General features: G+C 38.3%; 1 protein-coding gene across 3 annotated transcripts in view; it reads right to left on the bottom strand.

Moving 5' to 3' along the window:
* The window catches only part of IA-2 (tyrosine phosphatase IA-2), a 221657-nt gene that overhangs the window by 27403 nt on the left and 167939 nt on the right, over positions 1-26315 (bottom strand). For all 3 annotated transcript variants that reach the window (XM_071590593.1, XM_071590595.1, XM_071590594.1), the window contains exons 5-13: positions 26015-26146; positions 21585-21669; positions 17767-18031; positions 10546-10868; positions 8347-8599; positions 6990-7243; positions 3726-3807; positions 1269-1375; positions 83-273 (exon numbers count right to left, since the gene is read on the bottom strand). In XM_071590593.1, the coding sequence (XP_071446694.1) occupies positions 83-273; positions 1269-1375; positions 3726-3807; positions 6990-7243; positions 8347-8599; positions 10546-10868; positions 17767-18031; positions 21585-21669; positions 26015-26146 (1692 nt within the window). The remainder of the gene's footprint in view (positions 1-82; positions 274-1268; positions 1376-3725; positions 3808-6989; positions 7244-8346; positions 8600-10545; positions 10869-17766; positions 18032-21584; positions 21670-26014; positions 26147-26315) is intronic.

Below are 26315 nucleotides of genomic sequence, written 5' to 3'. Positions count from 1 at the left end.
TTTTTCTAAAGAAAGACTGAAGGGGCAATCTGTGGCTAGGAGCGAAGCGGATGTCTCTGATAGGAGAGGAGGCGGCGCTTACCCTTCCTTGAACTTGACGAACACGAAGCTGGGATCCACTGCTTCGGTTGCTTTGCCACTCCCTCCGCTGCCGCTGCCAGCCCTATCCCATCCACCCCCGAACATGCCCTCCCCATCTTCCACCAGTCGCTCCGGCCCCCGAGGGACCTCCTTCTTCTGAGCCGCGGCCCTGGTCAGCGTTGCGTCCGCTCCCTGCGATGATCAAAGGGATTCGTTAGAGAAACGAAAAATGCTCATCCATCAATTTTCAAATTCATTCGACGCTGCCAAAAATAAAACACACTCAGAGAATGCGACGTAATTGTGATTTCTCGACGCCCGAATCATTTGCAGGACAGACCCTGGAAATAGAATTTTTAAACGCTGCCAAAGAAAATAATATATAAGGACCGTTCAAAAAATTCTGTGACCTCAAACTCGACATCTGAACAGTATATCGATATAAATGTATTAAAATTATAGGGAATGATAAGGTGTCAATTTCTAATGAACTTTGTACGATAATTAAGTGGGGATGGATATAAAGATATTCGTGAGAAGTAGATGATCTCCCTCATAAATATTGAATATATTTTGGCACAAGAAAACAAATTATCGTATATATATAAAAGAAAATATGGCAGCGTTACCTGCTGTAATTTGAGATAACGCTAAAATGTGCTCGCAAAGAGTGATCTTGCTGTGGTTCGAATCCACCTGAAGTGAACCATGATTTCCGTATTAAAAAGACTTGATACTTTTCCACAGATTCACACATATTCCACAGATTTACACAAATATGTGGAAAAATACAGTCTTTTTAATATGGATATGAAGTACTTCCACGAATTGAAGCCTGAAACAGTAGAATATAATCCATAATTACTAAAAATCACAATATTTCCTCGAAAAAATCTCCAGGTCTCAAGAGCTTCAATTCACATTTATTTGAATAAATGTCATAATGATATTCATTAATGTGGCAGCTAGATTACGAGGGAAATTATTCATAATCGGTAAGAATCAACTGATTTTAATTACCAAAGTTCTCTACAAAAATATCATTGCATACAATGCTTCCAATTAGATCGAAAAATACTGGCGCGAATGAATTTTATTACAAAATAATTACATTTTACGGATTAAAATTTCAATCAGTCCAATGGTAAACTTATTTCTCAGATCATATTGAATGGCTGACTACTTACTCCCTTGTGCTGCTTGAGGCGAGCAATGGCAAGCGCCTTGTCTTTAATTTTGTTCTTCGTGATATCACCAGGAGAGTTTTCTTCATCCTTAGCGAGTCTTGATCCACCTAAAAATGATAACAATAAGACATGAGTTTAATATATTCGAGTAAGATATAACCCGCGACGTAATATAAATGAATGCACAAGTGGATCTAAATAATTAACACATTCAATAACCTTGAAATAATGAAATAATAGTTAAAATCATAATATCAAATTTCATTAAAATAGGCTATGATAGTTATGTGGTGTACTATTGTATATTATTATATTTGAATCACAAATGTATTAGCCACTCAAAACGTAAGTTAAATTTTAAAATATTCTAATACTAATTCAAGGGTTTCCTAATAGTCTGGAGCGGTAATCTTTAGTACATATTCATGGAACAAAGTCTAAAAAAAAACAATTGCAATGATATTCACACACTTCAGTTTCTATTTGATAACACCAATATTGGAGTATCGCCGTATCAGGGACATCTCCCTTTCATCCTTTCACCGTTCATTACCCGATAAAATTTTTACCATAATCTATTCCCTATAAAGTTGTCCTTAGCGTTAAAAATAGCATCAGATAAATTTTTCAGATTTGTTTGCCCCTGTTTACAGCAAAGTTTTTCTCATCGTCCGAAATAACCATCGAAACCAACGGAAGACCTTGAATAATCGCGTAAAACAATGAGAATATTTTTAGAACCAATTTGTAGAATAAAGTGTACATAAATAGATACTCATGCTCGTTGATACAATATCTACCACACGCTCAAAATACCTTAAGCCTTTCTCGACCTATCGAAATAGAAAAATGACGAAGCGTAAATATGGTTGAAATTATAGGCACGCCACACATCGATTTTGTCTACTCTACGCTATTGATTCGAAGGGAGAATGCAATTGAAAGCCTATTCTGAATTCTAAGAACGCATTTGACGCTGAGCGCCGGCGGATTTGTCACCTCATTAACTCAAACGCGAGCAAAGACCGCAGAGTAAATAACGTTAGGGAATGTGCATCCCCCTTAAAGGCTCTCATTAATTATATAAGTTCAAGTGGGAGGTACTTGTTACGCCCCGTGAGGACACTTGTCAACGGTGGGAACGGGGAGGCGCTTTGTCACGTCTTGTCCTACAGTAATGATTTATTGAGACGCAAGGTTGGAAACGTTCGTCGGAGATAAGCCGTCAGATAAATTCTTAACGATGTCGTTGGTGCGGGGGGGGGCAACTTTTTTTTCTTAGCATAATTGATCATCCGTGAGATGAATGAGCGTATCATTTTTTTGCCCGCTGCACTCTATTTGGCATATGACATTAAAAAGCAATCACCTCCGAATTCTTAGCATGGAGGTACAGGCAGGTCTTGCAAGCTCAACAGGGAAGACTGACAAAATATCCCGTATTTCGGGTGAGCAAAAAAATACTAATGCTGCAGGATGACGAAGTACTTCCTAATTGGGAGGAATGGTGCACATACTTCCTTAACGAGAGGCTTTCGTCTTCCTTTTCAAACAAAAAAAGTGTTCATTATCGCAAAAAATAGTGCAATATATTCTTGACAGGAGGCTTTCGGCCAAAATGCACTTTCTTGACAGGTGGAGAAATAATTTTAGGATTTTCCTACAAGCCTATTCATCTTTTTTAATCAAATGAAATGCACACAGAAAATTTTGGCGGGGGCAGTTCAATTATTTTTTAAAAACCTCAATCCGTATGAGGACGAAAGTTTTCAGTTTCTTGAAGAATAAGGCTGGGAAAATATTAAAATAGAAGAGCTAAAATTTGAGTAGTTAGAATAATCCATGTTATCGGTAGAGTTTTGGAAAAAATCTGGGTAAGTTTGTGAGGTCATTAGTGGAATAATAGTCTTGAGAACATGAAAATTTATTAAGAGAGAGGAATTGACGACGGATAAGACAGATATATCATCTCTCTTTAGAAAGAGGAAATAGAGGAGGACAGAGAGAATTAGCTAGGCAGAGAGGAACATCAAAAAACTGAACGAAGGATTGATGAGGAGCGGAGAGTTACTCGGGGAATTCGAACACATGCTCTATAAAAGTGGAAATATGTAGCGGTGTCAAGTTTGCGAAGCCTGTGATTAAGATATTATTATGAAAAAAATTAAATAGTTTCGGAGAATGAACAGAAACATGACAATCAGAATACAGAAGTAGTTAAGGGAAAAATAGTGCTTATTTGTTCAAACAAATTCCATGGAAATCCCCGACGATGCGCCCTAATTTTCATGGACCATCCAAGTATTCACACGTCAGACTAATTTTAATGGTAGCCTTGGTAGACATGACACATGTTTTTTTATTGGGTACCTTATCTCAAATCGATTCAATTCATAGAGGAAAGAATCTAAATAATGATACTTGGCCGGAAAGCAGCTTGAAGTCAGATTCACTTACCCGTAACATTCGGTGGCGTATCTTCGGGGATGTCATTCTTAGAGGGTTCCTGATGGGCTTCCTCTTCCCAAGATTTTGCCTTCTGTGGATGCAAATAGTAAAAGCGGACTTTAATTGAGTTATTTCAAATAAGATGGAATACAGGAATAACTTCGAAAACATAACATCACTGATAAAATAATATTTCATCGTAACATATTGTATACTTAATCGGGGATACTGTAAAGTCAAAGAATACATGTAATAAAAGACTATATTATCTTTTTGGCCATACTTTGCAAGTATTTTAAGTAAGGTATGAATAAAGTACGGTAAAAGGATGTTTATTCCTTGCGTTAGAGGTTATGCATAATATATTCCGAGTATCTGTTGCTTAATTGACTAGTTTAATAAAACCTTTGTAATTAATTATATAGGTACCGCCACTCATACCTCCCAAAAAAAATTAGCAGTCTAAAACGCTGCCTTTTCATAGCGGAAATCAATAAGAGTTTCATACCGGTAAGCGTTTTTCGAAATCGTTGCAAATACTAATTTATTGATAAAGCGCTTAGTAAGGGCGGACTTGGGAATCACGGCCCTCCATTAAGGACTTCTTGCAAACGGCTTGGATTTATCTTACTTCAACCATTAGCTTCAACATACATTTCATATAGCAATTAGACTATAGAGATATCATTTTTTCAAAAGCGCTGATATCATGATTAAAGTTGACCACATTTTCCTTCAAATTATAAAAAAATATTCTCTGCGCATTTCATTAAAGGCATTCAACCTATTTATGGTACGTGTAGGTTTCGAACTGTCTCTAACGACTACTCACTTAAAAGTATCACAAAAAATTTCTCCTTCTCTGACCTACATTATTTATCTCTTATTTTTATGCCTGCCTTCATGTTGTTAAAAAAACCAATCTGTTCTCCCCTTTATCCCAACTTCTCAACGTTATCCCTTTTACCGCGACCTTCAACATACAACTTTAATATTTCCTCCATCGACTTCCTCTGCTTTTTTCGGACAATACTAATAACTTCCTCTCTTCACCTGCACAATTTGAAACCTTGGTGTTTACCTTCCTCTCCGTCCTAATTATTTTCTTCAATCTTAGTCACATCCGTACCCGGAAAGTCTCCAATCTATGCTCATCTCCTTGCCTCAAGGACCAAATCTCGCATTCATAAGCACTCTTCTCCAGTTACTGAATATATGAACTGGGTATTTTTTTGAACAAAAATGTTAGGATAATTTGCGTCAAAATATACCAGGTTTATTTATTCAGGGATCATGAACTTTCACAAAGTAGAACCTCAGACTATCAAATTCACTATACTTCAGTTTCTTACGACTCTTTACTCAGTTTACCCACCATAATTTCCCTTCTAGTGAATGCCTTCTTTTCTAACGCAATTCCATTCCGAATTTTCTCATTATAATACCCGTTTCAATTAAAACACTACAAAAATACGCTAAATGTTAAACTTACTCTAGTTTATTTTCACCTACTTAAATTTTTTTCAATGAAACACATCATTTTTCCGGATTCTGCACTTAGTACTTCCACACAACACTCTAAAGACGATTAGGGTAAAAATTAAAATCTAGGATGGCAGATTTGATGTGACTGATGGTTGAGGCCGAGACTTTGTGGAAATCCATTGCGAACAGGAGTTTCAGAAATAACTTTGCAGCTTCCACATAAAATAACTTATTTATTTTCTACTAGTTTCGCTACACTGTAGCATCTTCAGGAACGTTCCTGAATTTTTAGTTATTTCTGAAACTCCTGTTTTAAAATCTAGGAGATGAAAATCTTTGAATTCTTGAAATGAGGTTGATCTTGAATAATTAATGTAAATTGGCGTGTATAAGACTGGAATTTTTATGCAGTACTTTTCGGAAAATGAGTGTTTCACATGCCATCGCATGAAGATGCTAATTTAAATTTTTTATCGTATTTTCCGAAATAGTTTGGTGGAGGGAAGAGAAAAACTTGAATTTCACTGAGAATATATATTAAAGAAACAGGTAGGGAAAGGTTTATCAGAAATCATCTTGATGGTCTTTAACCTTTCTTTAAAATCATGCACAGATCTAAAACAACATATACAATGATATGAATCATCTCATAATTAGAACGCTATTGTTCTCCTATTTGCCATTAAATTCCTTCATTTTATTGTTACCGTTTAATAATATTTTTAACTTACTTTTACCTCACTAAGACTGCATCTACATACTTGGCCTCTACCCCACGAGCTTCAAATGGTGACTCCCGGATATTATTAGGGTATGAGCTTATGGCTTTAAAAAGATAATTACACCCTAAGGGTAAATATCAGACTCGGAACTTTTTCTTGGAACCCCGGTTAAAAGAAGGTACAGGTAATTCACAAAGCCATTTGAAAATAATTTCGATAGGGAAAATTATTGGGTTTCGTAAATGAGTAAATCGATTGAAATTTAGCCTTGAAATTGTAGATGTGCTACTTTTCTCTAATTCTAATTCTTGCAGTGAGTGGGGAGAATGTTGGCCGGAGTGGTTTGTGGTAGAGTAAAGCACTTGACCGGTAGACTTCCCTTACTTAATGATCTAGTTTTCCACACCTATAACTCCTTACCGGGATCAACCACGGTGCTTTGCAGTCTTTTTTTATCGAAAACAAATATTATTTCGCTGTAGTTGCATTCTGCTAACAGTTTTATGGTTATTGAGTACATATCGTAACACTCGATATTTTTACGCCTAAATATTTATCTCGCTTTATCTCAAGACCAAAAAAGTCGAAAATAGGTTGAACATTTCACAAATAAATCAAAAAAACAATTGATTCTCTCTTTGTCATTAAGAGCTAGTGAAAAAAGTACATCGAATTATAACTATCAAAATCATTCCGCATCGAGTGATATAAGTGTCATGCCGCCATCATGAGGGTAAAGTCACTAAGTTATGTTAAACGGATATGTATACAGATATACAATTTAATTTAAATTATATTTAATGAATATGATAAAATGGACATCGTTCCAAGAGGCTCTGCTTTAAAACAATCTGGGGAGTCTGCCACCAGGAATATGTATACAGACAACCAATTCGATTCAAATAATATTTAATTAATACGATAAAATTGACATTGTTCCTAAAGGCTCCGCCTTAAAACCATCCGGGGGATCCCTTGCCTTGCCGATGGTTGGTCGAGCCTTTCAGGAGAGCATTTTAAGTCTACCAGTCACCAAAGTCCAAAGCAATGGTATTGAAAGCAGTACCTGTTCCTTTCTGATTGAAGGCTCCACGTTGTTGCTATTGTCCCGGAAGGCGAAGCCGTTGATTGCGAACGGTGGACCGGGTTTCTTGACGTCGAGGCGCTCGGGTCGCTGGAAGCCTCCCCAAGCCTCGTATTCCGCCAGGAGGGCATCCAGGGTGTCGTCGTCGAGGACGGAGGGAGGAGGGTGCTCCCTCGCGGCCCCCGATGGGGGGGACATGGGGGACGGCCGGCCCTGGGACACCACCACACCACCTCCTGACGAAGTTGATTGAAAAAAGGCGGAGAACTGTATAAGAGGAGACTAAGAGGTGTTTGGTGCTCAAATTTGAACTTTACGATAAATTGGTTGTACAATAGCTATCAATGCGCCAAACTTTCAATGCAAAGTCGGCGAATTCCATTTATGAATGCAATTCAAATCATATTTTATTTAAAATTTCATTCATTAATTCACTGATAGTAATATGTGAAGATGGACCATTATATTTAGTATCGAGTTTTTCATGGATACTCTCGTACTTCGGAAATAATATGAAAAATTCTTAGCGTATTCGCGAGGGTCCGCTACAAGGAAGACGTGGGCTTGTTTTAGCGGTAAGCTGATGCGCCATGCTTTTCTTACTAAAGAAGGAAACCCTAATTAATTCGTTGGTCGCCATAAATACGAGCCATAAACCGTACAATACAAAATGCTAATATGGGTGTAAACATTTCATGCAAAGTATTTATAATTTAAATATAGTGAACGAAAAGTTAACTTTGAAATTAATAGTAGAAAATATTTAATGCAATGATTATATTTTTGAAAAAATGAATTCGAGCATCAGCGATTTGGAAATATTAAAGTAACTTGAAAGCTCAGGACCCAAAATTTACATTCTAGTCAAGCGTCCATCTAGGCATACACATAAAAATTTCCAATATAAACGTCTGCAAAACTTTTACCGATGCTGGCTTATCGCTAAGAAAATATTCTTCATCCCATGATGCTTCAACAAATATTCCAACCTGTGTAGGCTTGAAGACGAACAGTGTTTGAAATCTAACGGCGGCCCAACTTAACTGTGATGAGTCCAAAAAAATTAAGGGGACCGAACTTGAGTTAATTTTTAATGAGAAGGGACTTTCGCTCACTCGACTCACTCACTTCAAATTTTTTCTTATTTTTCAAATGAATCGCATAAAAATTAGTTCCATTCCCGGCGCAGGGAAAACGAACGCACCTGTTGTCGAATACCTCGGTTAGTGTCAGACAGAAGCGTCAAATCATTATTTCCTTAGCTACAAGGAGGGGCATTATGGAGTGGGTTCCTTGGGAATCCCTGGTATCTGCGGGGGCAGAAGAAGGGCGCGCATACCTTTGGGTGTATCCGGGAGGTAGATGACGCCTCCTTCGGTGTAGACACCCCCCGAGCCGCCCCCGTTGGTCGCCGCCTCAGCCTTCTCTTCTCCCTCACCCTCCCCCCCGCCCTCCTCTGCCGCTAAGGAGGCCATGCGGTGAATGTAGGGCCCCAGGCGGGATGGGATGGGCCCCTGACCCTTGCCCTCAAAAACCTCCATCTGTCCCCCGTAGGGACTCTCCTCACCTTCCTCTTCGTCCATCATCAGCTCCTGTGGGCACCAAATTACGCGCGTGAATGTGTGCCAACGGAATTCGCCGCCTTGGATGACAGAGCACATAGCAGGCGACTATCCCGAGGCTAAGCGGGTCCCGCGACGTCCATCGGACACTCTGCTGACATGGGTAAATAATATGAGGAATAGAACGTTGCAACGGCCGTGAAGTCAATGCCTGAGATGATTCCCCAAGGTCGTGATCATAAAGATTACTGCCATAGGATGTAATCTTTCTGGGTAACCATTCCAACTAAAGAAATTAGGTAAAGTGGAAAATGCAATAATTTCAGAGTGTAAAAATCATTCGCCTTGACCGGGACTCGACCCCGGATCCCTCGATGTCCGGGCCGAGTGCATAAGCCAGTTAAGCTATCCTCTTAAACTCTGAAAGTTTGAGGGGCTTTAAAGGAAAAAGATTATGTGACGAAATACCGTATATACAATGCCACAGGCATTTATAGTAGTGCGCAACGTGCCACAATCCACGAGGTTAAATCCAACTTTAAACACTTAGGTTGTTTTTACCTTCGACAAACTCCTAGAAACTCCGGGAGATACCGCAGCAATTTCAGGTGTAAAAATCTTTAAGAGGACGCCTCGATAGATTAACTGGCCTAAGCTTTCGAGACATCGAGGGATTCGAGTTCGAATCCCGGTCAAGGCGAATTATTTTTCTGAAATTGTTGCATTGAAATGCATAATAGCGGATGTATCCGTTAAAAGTTATTGCTGCGGCATCTCCCGCAGTTTCTTGGAATTTGTTAAAGTGGAAAAGATGGAAATCAGATTAAAATATTAACTGACGCACGATATTGATTAAGAGAAAAGTAAGGGTAAAGTCACAACTGTACACAGATTATACGGGATAGCTAAACCGGATTGACTCAAGAACTTCACCGAGCCACTTTCACCTAGTCTTGAAGGTGGAAAATATATTGTAGGAATATGCGTGCACTTGTTAAAGAAATTTGACTTCATTAGTCGGGTGGTGGGAAACGTAAGGATTATCCATGAACCCAGCGGCATGATAAGTCCTTACAAATATGGGATTAAAATATTTATCCATTCAAACAAGAAGTCCCGAAGAATAACTTGACTGTCATGCTCGCGCAGATTGACGCAAATGGAAATGTTTAATGCCTTATGAGCTTAAATGTCCGTATAAAGATTCTTTAAAAGGAAAATCAGTGACTAATAGTTGGGATATCGGAAGGAGTGCCAATGTTTGAATGCCTGTCGTAGTTTTCTTCGTATATATTTCGAAAAATTTAAATTCTCTTCCGGTGTAAAAATGCATTAAGTACTCATAAATTTTGTTTGTCGATTAATACAAAATCATTTAGCAGTGCAACTAAGTCGTATACGATATGTTCAGTCTCAGGGATTGAGGTTATCGTCGTCTACCCTAAAAAGCTCGTACTCTGCAGCCAAGGGCTGTGGTCGTTTTCCGTAAAACGTACAGAGAAAAAGACTTGGGGAATGAAAAACTAAGCACCGAAAAGCTGTTATTACCAAGTTGAATTTTTCACCTATCCTGAACGAAATCATAATGTCAACCATAAAAACAATTAAAAAATGAACAAAAGATTTTGCGCATGGCTATTCAATCCAAAAGCAGCAGATTATTCAAAATTCTAAGGCTCATCGAAGAAGAATTAGAAGCCACCAAATCTATGAAAATTGAGTAAAAATTTGAATATTCCAAAATTTAAGAAAATTTCGGGCTCCTCAGGACGGTATGATCCTGATTGGAACTGTAGAAGAAGCCTCTCTCCATAAAAATTAAGGATTAAGTTCTCAAAGCCTATCACTGCAATGGATTAAAAAATGCATCAGAAAGTAATTCTTCCCCAAAACAAGATATTTCTGCAAAAGAGTAGGGAAGTGTGTTATTTGAACCCCAAAATCAGTCATAATGAGAAGGCAATGATGCTACTTACTTCCTCCTCTACATCCCCACCACCGAACGCTCCGTCACCCGTAAACACCTTGTCTCTCTCCTCCTCGCCCCTGCGGAATGAATCGGGGGTGTTGTAGCCAGTGTGGAAGGTGTGCAGCGCCATGGGCGGGATAGAGTCCTTCTTGGAGAGCCCCAGGCGGCGGCCTTGCAGGGCGGCTCCGGAGTAGGCGGAGGAAGCGGCGGCCGATGACGAGGCAGCGGCCGAAGACGCCGAGGCGGACGACGAGGAAGACGAGGGAATGTGGTTGCTGGCCTCTTGCTGGCGGGAATACACGCCCATCAAGTACTCTTCCATCGGAATATCTACGAAAAAGAGACGATAGAGTCAATGAAAAGCCAGCGACAGCTTCAAAATCAACTCAACAAATATGTACCGCTAGCTTACCTTTTTTAGTACCTACCAAAGGAACAAATGGTGTGAACATGGTAAGCGCTTTTACCGATTAAAACGTTTCAATGTTCAAAGATTTTTATTTTAACGAGGGAACATTTCCAAATTGCCCTTTATGAATCTTCGTCACTTTTTTATAGCAATATATTTCGACCATTCTTGGATATGAGTTTTGATTCGCTTTGCGATGCAGTCATGTATTCTCGGTTTTTCAAAGTATGTTGGATCGTCACTTCACGAGTCAATGTATCTCCTTAGTTAATGCATTATCGAATGGTGATGAGAAGTAATAAAATGTAATGAAAATTAATAAAAGCGAGTAAAAGAGTAATGAAAAATATAAAATAGCAGCTCTTGACCAGATTTGATGTAAATTAATTTTGAATTTCTCTGAGATTTTAATAGTTTTCAAACGTACTTTCGAACTTATATATTGAACTAGTTCCGAGGTGCTAATTTTTGAAACTATGCGATTTCGGCTGTTTTTACCCACAAATTAACGAATATCATGTAAACAAAGCCGGGTAAGTGATGTTATGTCAATACAATTACAACTCTAGTATAATTGCGCACACGGTATCAGTTTTTCGTGAGAATAACATGGAATAACATTAACCCATAATTCTTCCGATGGTAACCCACTACCATAAGAGTGCATATAAGCTATTGCATTTTTTATGACGATTTTTACAAAATCTAATAAAATAAAAATTTTATCCATCATCATCCTTTGACATATTACAATTATTTCTTTAAATACAGAATATTTGAACAAAATGCTGCATACTTGACATCTCAATGAGGGAATTCTGCCTTTAGGGAATTTTACCCATTCGTGCCTGCGCTCACAAATACACTGGACTATCCTGTAGTGCTCATTCTCCCTGAAATCACTTTTCAGTGCGCGTAATGTCGTTAAAATGTGATCTTTGTCTGCGTTAAGCTGTCTCGGCGTGACGGTAATTTACTGCAAGAGCATTTCAGGCAACACAACGGTAAAGATAGGATTAGAAATCCGCCGAGAAAAGACTTTCCTAGATTTTATCCGTTCGGAAAATTTTCCTCAACACCGTAGTGAATATCTCGCCATTTTTACCCGCGCCGGTAGAATTTTCACCAAATTAGTATGTGTATAGCCACTAAATTGGAAATTGAGAACGGGTTTGGTGACTGTGTCTTTTAATTCGTGACGAGAATCGTCGCTATGGCGTTACACATGTCACGTAATATGTTTTATCTAACATTTTCTTCAATCTGTTATTTGCCGAAAAATACGTATATTAGCTACTCATATTTCGCCTCGACATGGCGAGATTATCGCTACGGTGGCGAGGCAATAGAGGCCCGCAAAATATGATAGATATCTTAATAGCTGGGGGGAGAGCGTGCTTATCATGCGACAAGGAAATAAAACCCCCATCCAGTTTTCGATGACTGCAGCGTCACTCTCTAGATTATCAACAGTTATGTAATGGATATAGACGTCAAAAATTTCGGTTATTATTAATAAATCTGTGAAAATTACACAATTGCACTTATTTGCGATTTATTTCAAATAATCGCCTCAGAAAACAATAGCAGCAGTGGAATCAGACTGCCTCCCAGGGAACATTTTCAGCGAATATTCTAAGCCCATGGCGTATGTTTTTGCGAGAGTACTTACTGTATTTGCGTGTCAGCTCTAACGTTTATCTTTTTAATCACACCTCCTAATATATTAATTTTCGTATCCCCTGCGACCTTGAAGCCCTCAGGCAGGTTTTCTTTCTGGTGATGTTTTTCGTTCGGACTCCCGCATGCCCGTTACGTAGTGTTTATAGCTGGTCTTTGGCGATGAGAGGACGAGGTCCTTCCTTAAACAAAATGCAATACTTATCCATTGTATGAGCATAAAACTGTAGTTGAAAACTCCAAATATAGTCTACAATGGCGTACTAAATATTACATGAATATTTTATCATGATCTACGCAAATAATATATTTTTTTAATCACAGAGAAGATATTGAGAAGCAGCAGGATGCATGCCGTTGTGATACAAGGGAGCGTTATGCATTATCAAATAAGTATTGAGTAGGGAGAATAAGATGAGATATTTTTACCGACATAAAGGTGGGCGAAAATTATGAGGAAGAGAAGAGACGTCATTGACCGATATTGAATTAGAATAACTACCAAAAGATAGAGCTTAAGAAATAACTTTCACGCTAAGTAGTCTAGTATGTTGCCATTAGATTGTAGGCATAACGATTACGCTCCTATTATATTTTTCTGTTTACTACCAGCTCGTTCTACATGTGTAGAGCAGTGTTTTAAATTTAGGTGCCCTGGTCCATGTAAGCTGTTGTACAACTTGTTTCCGACAATTGAATCGCCTAATTTCTATATAAGTAATTCATATTTTAATAACTTAATTTTTCGTCACCTGAGAGGTGTGAAATTACCACTGCCATAGCAGTTAACCACAACATATCACTTAGATGTAGATGAAGAGCGTAGGCAAAAGAGTGTTCTGTTCACAAGTTCATATGGATATGTAATAGGTTTCAGAGACCGACCGAAACCTACAGTAGGCTAGTGATAAAACTAGATAACATAGCATAATTAAATATTTCTGTGAATGAATTTTTTTCTCGTGGATGGTTCATGTAACATAATGAGAGAAGAGTTAGCAAAATTTATGGGCAAATAATGTCCTTTATGCCTCATCTAAAATAACGTAGAACAACGTGAAAACCTCCACTTTTTATCTTATGCTGTAAACACTCCTTTCTCTAAGAATCGATCCGCGGTCTATTACTGGAGTGGAAATTGGTTCTCTGCAGGCTAAGGAGCGTCTTTACGAAATGCCGGAACGATACAATAATTAGCGGTAGCAGAAGGGATTCCATCCAGACAACGGAAGTAATTATAGGGTTCACTGTGGGAGGAGCGAGATTTAGCAGCCTCCCCCTTTTTCGCTACAGGTGCGTCAGTTTTCGCGGAACGTGGGAGGAGTAAGGTCGCGCGGGGGAAGGAGTGTGTGTGTGTGTGTGAGAGAGAGAGAGGATGGTGAGGAAGTCTGGCTGAGGGAAGAAGAGAAAGTGTGGCTCGCGGGAAGAATGGGAGGCAATCCAATTTCGAGGAAAGTGGTGGGAAGGAGAGCGCGGGAGGCGGATGGTGCGAATTTCGCGAGGAGAGTACAAAAATGAGGGGAGAGCATTTTTTGGAGGTGGTGTGGCGGACGGAAATTGAGCCGGTGACGGAAGGGGAATGGCGAGGAAAGACGTTATACCGCTGCGTTTCTCGCCCAGGGAAGTGCTCGCTAACACAACTTTCCAAGGGGTATCATGCCCCTCTCCAACGGGCCCAACATATCCGTCGCCTCCCATCCCTCTTTCCTCCCATTCACGACGGGGTTTGACATTGCACGAGTGCACCGCCTGGGAACACTGGACCACGATTGGACCCATTCCTATGTTGCAGTAAATCTAGTCGGACGGATACTAGGTATTAAAGCACGCATAATTGAAGGGTGCAATAATGAAAAATGGACGAGCAAATGAAACTTGTTCATTGACTTCGTGTGATTCCATCACATATTATTATTAAACTTCAAAAATAATGTGAAAAAAGGAAAGCTTACAAGGTCCATCCCAAACTAGTAGGACTGAGACGATAAAAATATGTATTGCCAGAATTGATACACTCATTCAAAATTCGTCAAAGTAGCACCCTTGTCCGTCCACACCGCTGGCAGCGGGTTTTCCACGCCTCGTACGCCTCCTTGAAGGCAGCGCCCGGAATGCTGCTGAGCTCCTTCGCCACGACCTGTTGTTACGATTCCACCGAGCCGTGGTGACGATATTTCAGCACAGATTGAAGCGGTAGAAGAGGAAGACGTCTGGTGGGGCACAGTCTAAATAATTTGCATCCCCACTCACGTGGTCGAGAAGCTCTTGGCAGATCCGCGTGCGAGTTTCCTTTTGCTCGTCCGAGAGCACTCGCGGCACCAACTTCGCACACATCTCTCTCATGCCTATGCTTTCGCTCACAAGTGGATGCATATCACTTTTTGCGATGTCAAGCTCATCAGAAACCATACGATCACTTAATCTGCGATCCCTGTCCAACAAAGCCTTAACTGTTGCAAGATTTTCGTCACCTTTTGAGGTCGAAGTGCGTTCAGTTTTCAAAGTTTCACGCAACATTTGATGGCGCAGCGCTGTTCCAATAACCGGTTCATGACGGAGCGTAACATGATCATATTATAGAGGTTTCGCAAACAAACGATCCGCATTCCGCAAAGGCTAGGAGCCAACTGCTACCAGCATCCAGCCTTTCCTTAGAATACCCTCCCTCGATCTCAGCCAGAGAAACCGCCGCTTGTCCGTCCGTCTATCCAGGAAAAAATAAGTCCTACTACTTTTGGGGTAGAACTTGCATTATGTTGCGGACGCATTCAAACCCGGCCATTATTTAATTTTCTGCTTCTTCGATAGGTCAACATTTTTCAATAATAATAACTGGAAGTGCTCTAATGGAAAAATGTATATACGGCTTACATTGATTTATGAGAATCACTTGCTGTTAATCGTTACAGCCAGATTTAAGCTCCAAGGATTGGAAACATTTTCAGAGTCGAAGGGGCCACGACTTATTTCGACGATCAGTGATAATCTTCATCTAAGTGGCGTATTCTTATTGGCGTCCAATGCACCGAACTAGGAGACCTGTCAGTTGGGTGGATCGAGCTTCTAACTAGACTCCTCATGGCTTTTTTTTTCTTTGGAATTCTGTTGAATCCATAGGGGATCTGCACAAGAAATAACTGCGGTACTTAAATGTACGGAAAGTGAATTGAAAAGTTGAAAACTATTTGATGCTAAACTACGACATAAATCCGACTATCTGAAAAATAGGAATGTTTCACTGATTGCTTGGATTTTCGAATAAAGGCACGGGATAATATTCTCAGCGAGTGGAGACGTACACTATCCCAAAATAGCCGCTCTCCGCTGAGGTACATTTTAATTTATCGGTTCTCTATGCCTTTTCAGCAACTCAAAAAATTTAGTTAGGTCAGTTTAATTATTCAATTCGCTTTAATTGGTTGACAGGAGTTTAAACATGATCGTTTATGAAATATTTATTTTAAAATTTTATTATTTATTTCGTATTTTTAGGCTAACTTTCGCAATATAGTATGACCTATGTCAGTTTTGTGCTTTTTTATTTTTAGAAGGCCATTCCCAATTTAATATTTATTATTTCAATTCAACTTAACATGACGATATTTATGAATTTCAGAACAAGTTTCAGAATATGTCATAAGTTAGGATTAACTAAGATATTTGAAAGAAAAAATGGGAAATATTTAGGAGTTCCTTTTTATGCAGTAATAATAGTAAGAAGAAGGATTGTTTGAGGTACACGTGATGTGATGTACGCTACATTGAAGGACCAAAGTGCTAATGCCATGTGCGGGAGAGAATATGTTCGCTCAAGGGACTACAAGGTTTCACACTTGTTTGTTGACCCAAATTGACACCTACCGCCCGAGTGTTTTGGACCGCTCTGACTAAGGAGAGATAACGACGAACCATTAAGGGATTTGAAAGGCACAGCAGTGCGAAGGATACGAGAAGTGAACACGCGGTACTGTATTTGCTATTATTTAGCTATAAAACGACACAGAAGGACGGGTTTAATAGCCGGCGGTTAACGGCTAATTAATGCAAATTGAGTATTTTTGACAGTCACAGTGGAGACGTATGTTTTCATAGTAAGTGATTAGAAATGTCATAGGTCATGGTTACAGATTGGTCACTTTTTTAATTGTAACACTTCTCCAAGCTGCTGGTCCAGGGCCGTGATGCACCAAAAAACATTCACTGTACAAATCATTTTCTATTGTGGATATTTATTGCGTGCCACCTAAAAAAATCAAATTTTATCCCTGATGGAATTGTCAAGCTAATGACCAAATAAATTCCCAAGAATTACTGAGCCGATTCATAAGAAATACTTCAATGACTTAACAATCAAAACTTACCAATGAATAATAAAGTTAATAATTGAGCAAATTATTAATCAATTTATTGGGAGTTAAAGCTGTGCTTCAGATCCAGGGAGTCAATCCTGCTGTTATATATAGGCATATGTTAAGGTTGAGACTACGTTCCTCTGATAGCAACACTATGTTTATTTTAATAGCTTTAATTTCAGTAGCCCCAATTCTGGCTTTCATGACGTTCAGAATCTCTGGAACATAGAGAAGCAACACGTTTGAGGATACCTCATGGGAGAAATTACCCAATCCTTCTCCCAGTCCGCCCCTTGTACCCCTGATCTCCCCGCCGGCTCGACCTCTATGGTGAAACGTCCATCGGGCCAGAGGTCGCATTCCCCTTGGCTCTGGTCTAACATTTAATTGAAGTTCAAGGCACCGGTCCCAAAATAGTGTGATAGTTTGCGGTTGTTGGAGGAGAGGGAGTGGTGTGGTAATTCTCATCTCTGGCCACCTCCACCCGGGAGAGGAGGAGTATCGTGGGTGGCGGTGGGGGAGGAGGCTTCCCGGAAAGCTCTTGGGTGCGCGGAAGATACGTCCCTCTCACGCAATTACGCCCACCAGCGGTAACGCAATAACGGTAGGTCGAGTGGGACGACAGAGGAGGGAGGGAGAGATGGGAAAGGGAAGGAGGGAAAGACTCGGATGAGCATCATTTTGCCCCGGAATTGATCATTCCAACTCGTTGGCCTATGTGCGCGTGGGTGGATCGCGCTGAGTAATGACAGAGGCCGACCATGGTTCCTCTCCCGCCCGTGCCTACCTTCGTCCGATTCGGGCGTGTCAGCGACGGAGCGCGAAGGTGAGGCTTGGCGGTGGTGCTGTTGCTGCGAGGCCGTGGGCACGTGGGAGGCGGCCGCCCGGACTGCCGCCGCCGCGGCCTCTTCCTCCAGCATGGTCTCGAGCGCTGAAGCCGCCGCCTCCTCCTCCCTCACTGGCGGGAAGTACACCTCGTCCGCGAACTCAGTTCTCGGGTCCGAGGCGCTCGGCGTGAAGCGCACGTATGCGATGTCTCGCGGATCTACGCGCTGAGAGTACAAAGATAGGAAGAGAAAGTGAGAGAGTGAGTTAGATAAATTGTCTTAAATTCAGAAGCCAAAATGAGACTTCCTTCCTATAAGCTCTCCACCACATCACTCGGAAATTATTATACTTTTAAGAGAGTATACTAATTTGAGGTTACATGATAAATGTATGAAATATAGAAGGATACATAGTAAAAACCGCGTCGCATACAAGCATATGCTCATAGCTGTAACATGTTAAACTCAGTCCGAGTGTTGCTCCATCGTCAATTAAAGAAATAACATCAAATCCACATCTCGACAGCATACACATAAGCATTCGTTAGTGAAACTAAGCAAACGGGATTTTTAAATTAATCTCGGTAAAAAAACACATTACATGGAAAGTCCTGCACGAGAAGAGAGGCTTTAAAACATACAAAACCTCACCACAGAGAAGTTGAGCATTAACTTAATGATTAATTGATACACAAAATATTGGTTTCGAAATATATTTCCTTTAATAAGTTCAAGGCTGCTGAAATTCATATAATTTCTCCATTATCTCTAATGAGGAGCGTATTCAAGCCAATATAATATTTTTGAATTTTAAATGAGCGAAATAATTTAAAGGTGAAACATCAAGTAAGACTTCTAAGTAAACTTAAAGAACATCTGGGAATAATGTAATAATAGCACCTCAGTAAGGAGTTTTAATAAGCCAAATATCAGTACTATGGTGCTTATACACGCGTAAATTATTTTAAAGCGTTATAAAATCTGGCAGCGTTACATTAGCATCGTTTAAACATTATCTGCTCAACTGTGAGGTCAGGAAAAATAAGTTATACGTACACTGAAGGGAAATTTAGCGGAGTTCATTGTAAGACCAGGTGTTTGAAATGAAAAAAAAGTCCTCAAGATATGAACTAAATCACAGTGAAGTTGAGTCAGTTCGTTTACCGTAACTTAAGAGCTAAGATACGTACCTTACGTAGAATTTCATTCAGAGGTGGTTCAGTCAGGTGGAAGAAAGTCAAGATATAGTCAAAAGAGAGAAACTATTAATATATATGATGGAATATCTTGAAAATTCGAGAATGCTGCCTTAAACTCTATATTTTTTCGTTTCGGTCTCTTTCTCTCCTATTACACATTCTATGTTTAATTTTTATTCATTTTGTCATTTCAAATGTTAATAATGGTTAATTTTTCAAAGGTTTTATCCGTCCTCCAGCTTTCAGTATTCCTCTTATACACATTTCATGAAACTGATCGACTACACATGTTACAACCTGCCTCTTCTATCCTGACGGGATGATGTTAACCTTGGCCAACTTTCCTTTCATAAATTCTATCAATTAAATTAAATACGAGTCGACTCAGTGGATGGAATATCCTGGGTGACATGCAACCCAACCATCACCTTTCCAACCCGCAACTGCTGTCGCCTATCATCGCGAAACTCTATTCCGAAAACGGGAAAGGCAGACCCTAACACTACGGGCTGGTAACATAATTAAGATTTATAATAAGGTTATTAGAAGAGATAACCAGCCTGGAGGAAATAGATTTTGTCGACTCAATCAAGAATAATCTCAAAAAGGACAGGAATATTTACTATCTTTGTTTCATTAAATGGATCATATTAATCACCTTACTCAAAACCTTCATATAAATGTTACATTCTGGCATGTCGGTAACACCCTAGTCTCTATATACCCTCGACCTCTTAGAAACCCGCGTCCCTCTGTCACCGTGTGCAGTGGACCACAGAGATTTTCCTTTGCTGCAATAAACAAATTCCGGAACCTTCCAATCTCTCAAGGTGGATAATATCTGGAAAGTGAAGTTAATTATAGTCTGCTGCTGGATTTATCCAAATTTTTATCTGAACCCTTTATATAGTTTCTAAAAACGCTGAGCAATAAGCTGATTCCAACCCTCATATTGAGATTTGTGAATGTTAACAAATTTCCGAAGGGTCTTCTCTTTCGGAGTAATTTTAGTCGTCAACTTGTAAATTTTTAATACGAGGGTATAATCAAAAGCGACGGATTAATTTAGTGAGTAAAAAGCTTTGAACTACATGAAAGTTGTTTTCGCCTATGTTATATTTAAAATTGGCAATTGCAAAGAGTTTTAAAAGCTAAATTAAACCTTGTCAGCAACAGTAAAAATCGTAAAAGATGATAAACTGCGTTCAAGACAAGTAATTTTGAGCCAGAAAAGAATTGTTCGCACGGAATAATTCAATAATTTTGGGCACGGCGCTGATAATTCGTCAGAAGAGCTCAGAAAGCTGAAGTTTCTGGTTCTGTATCAATGGCAAGCACTGATACTTCAGCATTAAAGTTAGTATTCAATTTCAAGTGTAATCCTGAATAGTTGGAGCGGTTCAAGGTAAGAAATGGAATTATTTAAGTGTACTTCTGGCGATCCAGGGTAATATTTCCTGTGATATCAAATCAGGTAAGGTAAGATTGAACTATCCGTAATAGAAAGAAAACTTGTAAGGACATTTGTAATGCTGATAATATCGGAATTTACTTTTTTCTTTAACTTCCAAAAAATATGTAGGCACATAAAAATGAGCAGTGTCCTTGCGGAAAAAATCAAAATAATACATTTTGCGTGCAAGGTGAAATGGTTTTATGAATTTTTTTCATTATAATTACATATTGTCAAAATAAGATATGATGTAATTCTCCCTCTGACTGACTCAAAGAGACAGAAATATTTCAGCATACAATAAATTTAAATTCCTTTTAGTACAACATTTTTCACCCATAAAATGTTTGATTTAGCCCCCTGAACAACGTAAAAACCGTCTGCAAACGCCGCAGAAGCTCAAGAACCTCTCCATGGGATCCTATAAGCGCTTAAAACGTTTCCACTGTTTTGCTTTGCACTGGCATGCTGAAATTGTTATCTCTAAATATCGAACCTTCTTCGCAAAATTGTGCCAGAATCTCGAACCATGGGTTAGACATGAGAGAGTGTACAAAAATAATAGAGAAAAGATTGTAAAAATTTTCCAATAGATAAGTTCAATAGTATGAGCGGGTATCATCACTTGAGGATGATGTAATGCACTGAAATCCGGTCGTACTATTCAACTTATATAGTGGAAATTGTAACTATCTTTTCTTTATTATGTTCGAATTCCACCACATCACGCCTGAAACTACTCAATTAGTGTAGGAGAATTTCCCAGAATTATTTTCAGCCAGTGATATATTCTCATGACATAACTGGCTTAAGTATTTTTGCTTATTCTCTACGAGAAAAATTCTAATAATTTTGCCGGTAGAATGTTCTACCAGTCAGTTACGCATTACACTCATCTTTCAGTGAGACGACATTTTCGATTAGATGACATTTATTTTTTTATTGGAGGTTCCATCATAAAATTACTTTATTTTCTCACGTGTGCTGGCCACATTCTTCTTTTTTGAATAATGATAATTTTGAAAATTATCTTCAGTCAGGAGATTTCAGAAAACTTCAGATAGTTCTTTCCATCAGTTCTGGATGGGTAATAAAATTAATAATGGAATGTATTTGATTCAAATACCTGTTCGTCACCTTCGATGGCTTTAAGTGCTCCCTGGAGATCTTGATCGGCAAGAGAATTACACATGCTTGAATCGTAGTCCACGCTGCAAAAAGAAAGGAGTTTATTAATACAAAGCCAAACATTTAATGCAAAATTTGAAAAGAAAACTTAAAATATACTTGGCTGTACGCGCGTACCTGTGCGCAAGTGACACGATTAGAGAGTCAATTATAAGATATTATTTTTAGAAAGGTAGCTAAAAAATAAATATATATATATATATATATAATAAAATAAGAAAAATATGCATTTTATGAGTAGTAAAAACATTATAACTGACGGAATTATTCATATTGAAAATTTAACTATAGTATTTTTATTCTTTATATACTCTTCTCTTATGTGATCGCAATATGTTCTTCTCCGCTTCCCAAAGGCGAAACCACATGAATTTACCTAAACGCTGTCATTCAGGTCTTTGCACTAAAATCTTCGGTTGTACGTTCACTAGAGGGACGTATTACCCGCGATACCGACCCAGGAATATTAAAAATTGAAGATTTTTAATAGGAAATAATAACTGATATTTTTCTTTGAAAGGACACATAATCAAAGTACCTGTGACAATCGGTTATATGTTGATGATACAACTGATATCCAATGGTTACCAATAAGAATATTTCATGGTGGTGGTGTCAGTGTTTTTTCTTCACTCTGAAGAAATTTAACATTTTGCACACTTTGCGTTCACTTTCATAAATAGAATTTGGGAATTTGGAATCCCTAGTGGAAAGTAAATGCATTAACAGCAATAAATAATGAAAGAGTTAAATGAAGCACAAGAGTAATCTAAAATGTGATTTTAAAGATGTACATTTATGAAAATTGATTTAATTCGTATAATTTCTCAATACCAGAAAATGCTAGCAACCAATTTATTCAGTTTATATGCTAATATATGCAAAAAAGGGATTTTAAAAATGGGCCCATGGGCATATTGAGAGTAAAAACAATACCCCGTCTGATTTATCGATTCCCAGATCATTCCGCTGCTATCGATGTAATCTTCATCGGCCAGACATATAATACATTATTTTGACAATAGCCTGAATAGCAATTTACGTTTCACGTTTATTAAGCATAAATCAACATTTTTGGCATCTCACTTCGATTAGGCTAAAGGGATTACTTTATGAATGTTCATTTATAATTGTGTTATAATTACCGGCCTGAATTTATATCAATATTTTATTTCATCTATTCAGTACAATAAGAAATAATCACCCAGTTTCCCGTAATGTTTTCATAAAAGTATGATGCAGTTACCATAATCAATATTTGAATATAATAATCAATATTACATTTGAAAACTGTGCCCACGGGTGATAAAAGATCAAGAAATGATCTGTTCATAAAATAAAGAATTATTAATTTACGAGAGATTGCATTTACTCATTTCGAATGTAGTTGGGGGGGGGGGAATAATAAGTGTGACCTTTGAGGGAAAATAAACTTTAATACAAGAGCTAAAGAGATAGACAAAGTCATCGTGCAAGGTTCTGTTTTTATAATGTTAATGAATTCATCCAAATGTTTCCACATGAAATTTTATCGACAAATTTCATATGGAAGTCATCTTTAACATCTAATGAATAACTCATTGGAGATAGGTTTACATCAGAGATTGATGACTTCACTCTCAGATATTCAGGACATTTATTTGAGCTTTGTAATTACGAATTAATAATTTCGAATTACAATTCGATAAAGAATCTTTTTTTTCCACGAAGAAAATTATATTTTTCAATTGAGTTACAGAGTCTAAAATAAGGTGTTTGAATTAATCGCCTTTTTAAATGCCACTCACCAGAGGACAATTGTACGAAAAACACAACCATAGTTTTATACCTTGCCAGTAAACCGTCTAGAAACCATCTTTTTGTCACCTGAAGTAATATTTTTGCTTTTCAACGCCTGCTTGCTAAACAAACGGCTTTCTCTTTAACTCTCTGCCCTCCACTGCCGCTTTTCCAACCTATATCGAGTGATCCCTTTATAACTGAATAAATTTGCGCTTTGGAGGAGATATCTCTGCTCCAATGCTTCCTTTATTTCTAAATTGGCCATAATTCTTATCGGGTAAAATATTTCTTTTGAAGTGTTTTCTTTAGATTATTTCTTGTAAGGGTCAATAGAAAACGTGCATTAAAACTAATACAGCCATTTAATGTATGTATATATACATATATATATATATATATATATATATATATATATATATATATATATATATATATGTATATGTATATATATATATATATCTTGAAGGAAAATTTCACAGATAAGGATATTAATTTAAACGGAGAAGCGAGATAGTGCCATTGAACAAAAACACAGAGAAACACAAACTAATGAAACTCACTTGTATTCCGAATTTTCTTGGCCAAACCGCTTTCCTTTGGAGAAAGAATTAACGGAGAAGATTTCAAGAGGAGAGGACGAGGACGCTGGATGGAAGAGGAAGGCGGGAAAGGTTTAGGAGGGGAAGATTTTGGGGGGAGGACGGTTCGGATGTATGGGATTGATATGGTAGGTTTTGGAAGCGGAGGGGGGATGAAAATATTAGGAAATTGGGGTAATTAGTGTCTGATTAGCTTGCTCATTCCAGGAATTGAGGAGCCAGATATATGCCTGCTCTATTATCTTGAGTTTTAGGTGAGGCTTGGAGGATGGGAAGGATGCTAGAGTAGAGCTACAATAAGACACTATAGCATTTATCAAAGGGAGTGCTATGTTCGGAGATTGGTGATTTGTGATTAGGAGCATCCCAATCAGAGAAGAATTCTTGCATGAAGAATGGTGGATATTGATCCTAATATTTAAGCGTGTGGTAATCTGTCCAATAGAGAAAGCAGGGCATAGTTCACACCCCAGGAGGTAAACTGCATTACTGGAGGTGCACGAGGAGTATGGAATTGGTGGGAGAGAGTTAGGTAGATAGATAGATAGTGGTCTTTATTTGGGTGAAATTGAGTCCAAATGGTCCCTCCTTCCAATTAACCCATCGTCGTATACATACTATTTTAGGCATTAAACTTATAGTTACATTCATATGTACACATAAATACATATAGACAGACATCAATTCATTTAGCACAGATTTGCACATCGAAAAGAAAAAAGTATATATATATATACACACACACACACATACACACACATGCATACCTATATGCATACACATACCTACACATATACATACATATCCACTAGAGTTAAAAAGCGGGTAGGAGAGAGATGGGATTCGGATTTTGAAAATAGAGCATATTTTGCATCTTGGTTTAATACAGGGCATGTGACTTGCTTTGGGATGGGCGGGGATTTAATTAATTGATTTAAAGAGACCTGATAAGCTAGCAAGGCGTTTGAAATCAACGGAGGGAAATTTGGGAAAAAGTATGGCGGTGGACTTTTGATTCTTAAGGATAAGGTAGAGGTTTTTTAGGATGGATCTAAGAGACTATTTCTGGAAAGAAGGTGGTACAAATTGAAAGGGGGTGGATTTCTACAGCGGAGGAAGGTTAGGGAGTGCAAGCATATCTTCGGGTTCTTTTGTTTAGGAGGGATTCAGGATAACCTCTTTGGAGGAGGGTAACCTCTTTTATATATTTAAAATAAATAAATAAATATATATTCTATATATATATATATATATATATATATATGTATATGTGTGTGTGAAAAAGTGCTGGAATGTGAATCTAGATTGTTAAGTTATATCCCTTTTTAAAGACATATCTTTCAACATTGTTTCTTTATATAATTTAAAGCATTTTTACATGCTGGGTAGTGTATTTCAACTGTATTAAACTAAGCTCTTTTTTGAAATGTATTTAATTTTATATTACATCTAATGAATGCATTACTGTTCGCTCAAAAATTACACAGCACTCACACATTACATGTTGACCAAATAACTGCTGACATCTAACATTTCTGTCATATGTGCACTCACTAATTATATCATTCATTGCAATGAAAACGAGGCATGATATCATTATTGCAGGCATAACCAAAAGATACGAGTTTAGGAATCAGTGTTTAAAATATTATAAATAAATCAATGACCATGACTGGATCCAACGAATAAGTATTGGAATTATGACTAGTGCACATAGGCAATCTTGATTCTAGCGCACACTCCCCACTGCAATTGAACAAGGAAGTGATTTTAGAAATGGCGATGAATGTAGAAATATAAATATTTTATCGCATGATCATATAAAACACCTTTTAATTTCAATGCAAAACTTCAATAACGACTGGTCTAAAGGTAAATCACTTCAATCGGTTTAATCTCGTTCATTTCACGCCTGCAATGTGCGCCAATTATCACGATGTCCTGGATTGGGCATTAGACAATAAAGCGACGCAAATAGTGAACTTACGTGAATCTGTATGATTGGAGTAGAGCCTGGAGTGTGCACTGGGTGTATCCGTGGCTCCAGCGGTATCCCAAGGAGAAGAGTCGCTTCATTTCACGTTCCAGCCCGTGGAGAGCCTTGCGATTGAGGTCATGACTGAAATAAATGAATGAACTAAGAGCATGTCACATTCTCACCCTATATCTTTGTGAAATCATAAGGTAACATTTCCATAAGGTTTTAAATATCACCTAGAAATTCAAATGCGATTGGCATGTGTGGCACGAAGTGATTGTAATGATTGAATATCGAATTCTTATAATTT

Source organism: Hetaerina americana, unplaced genomic scaffold, assembly GCF_022747635.1.
Source record: "Hetaerina americana unplaced genomic scaffold, ioHetAmer1.1.p SCAF_4, whole genome shotgun sequence".
In the NCBI taxonomy this organism is placed as follows: domain Eukaryota; kingdom Metazoa; phylum Arthropoda; class Insecta; order Odonata; family Calopterygidae; genus Hetaerina; species Hetaerina americana.
This window is presented reverse-complemented; position numbering and strand designations above follow the sequence as displayed.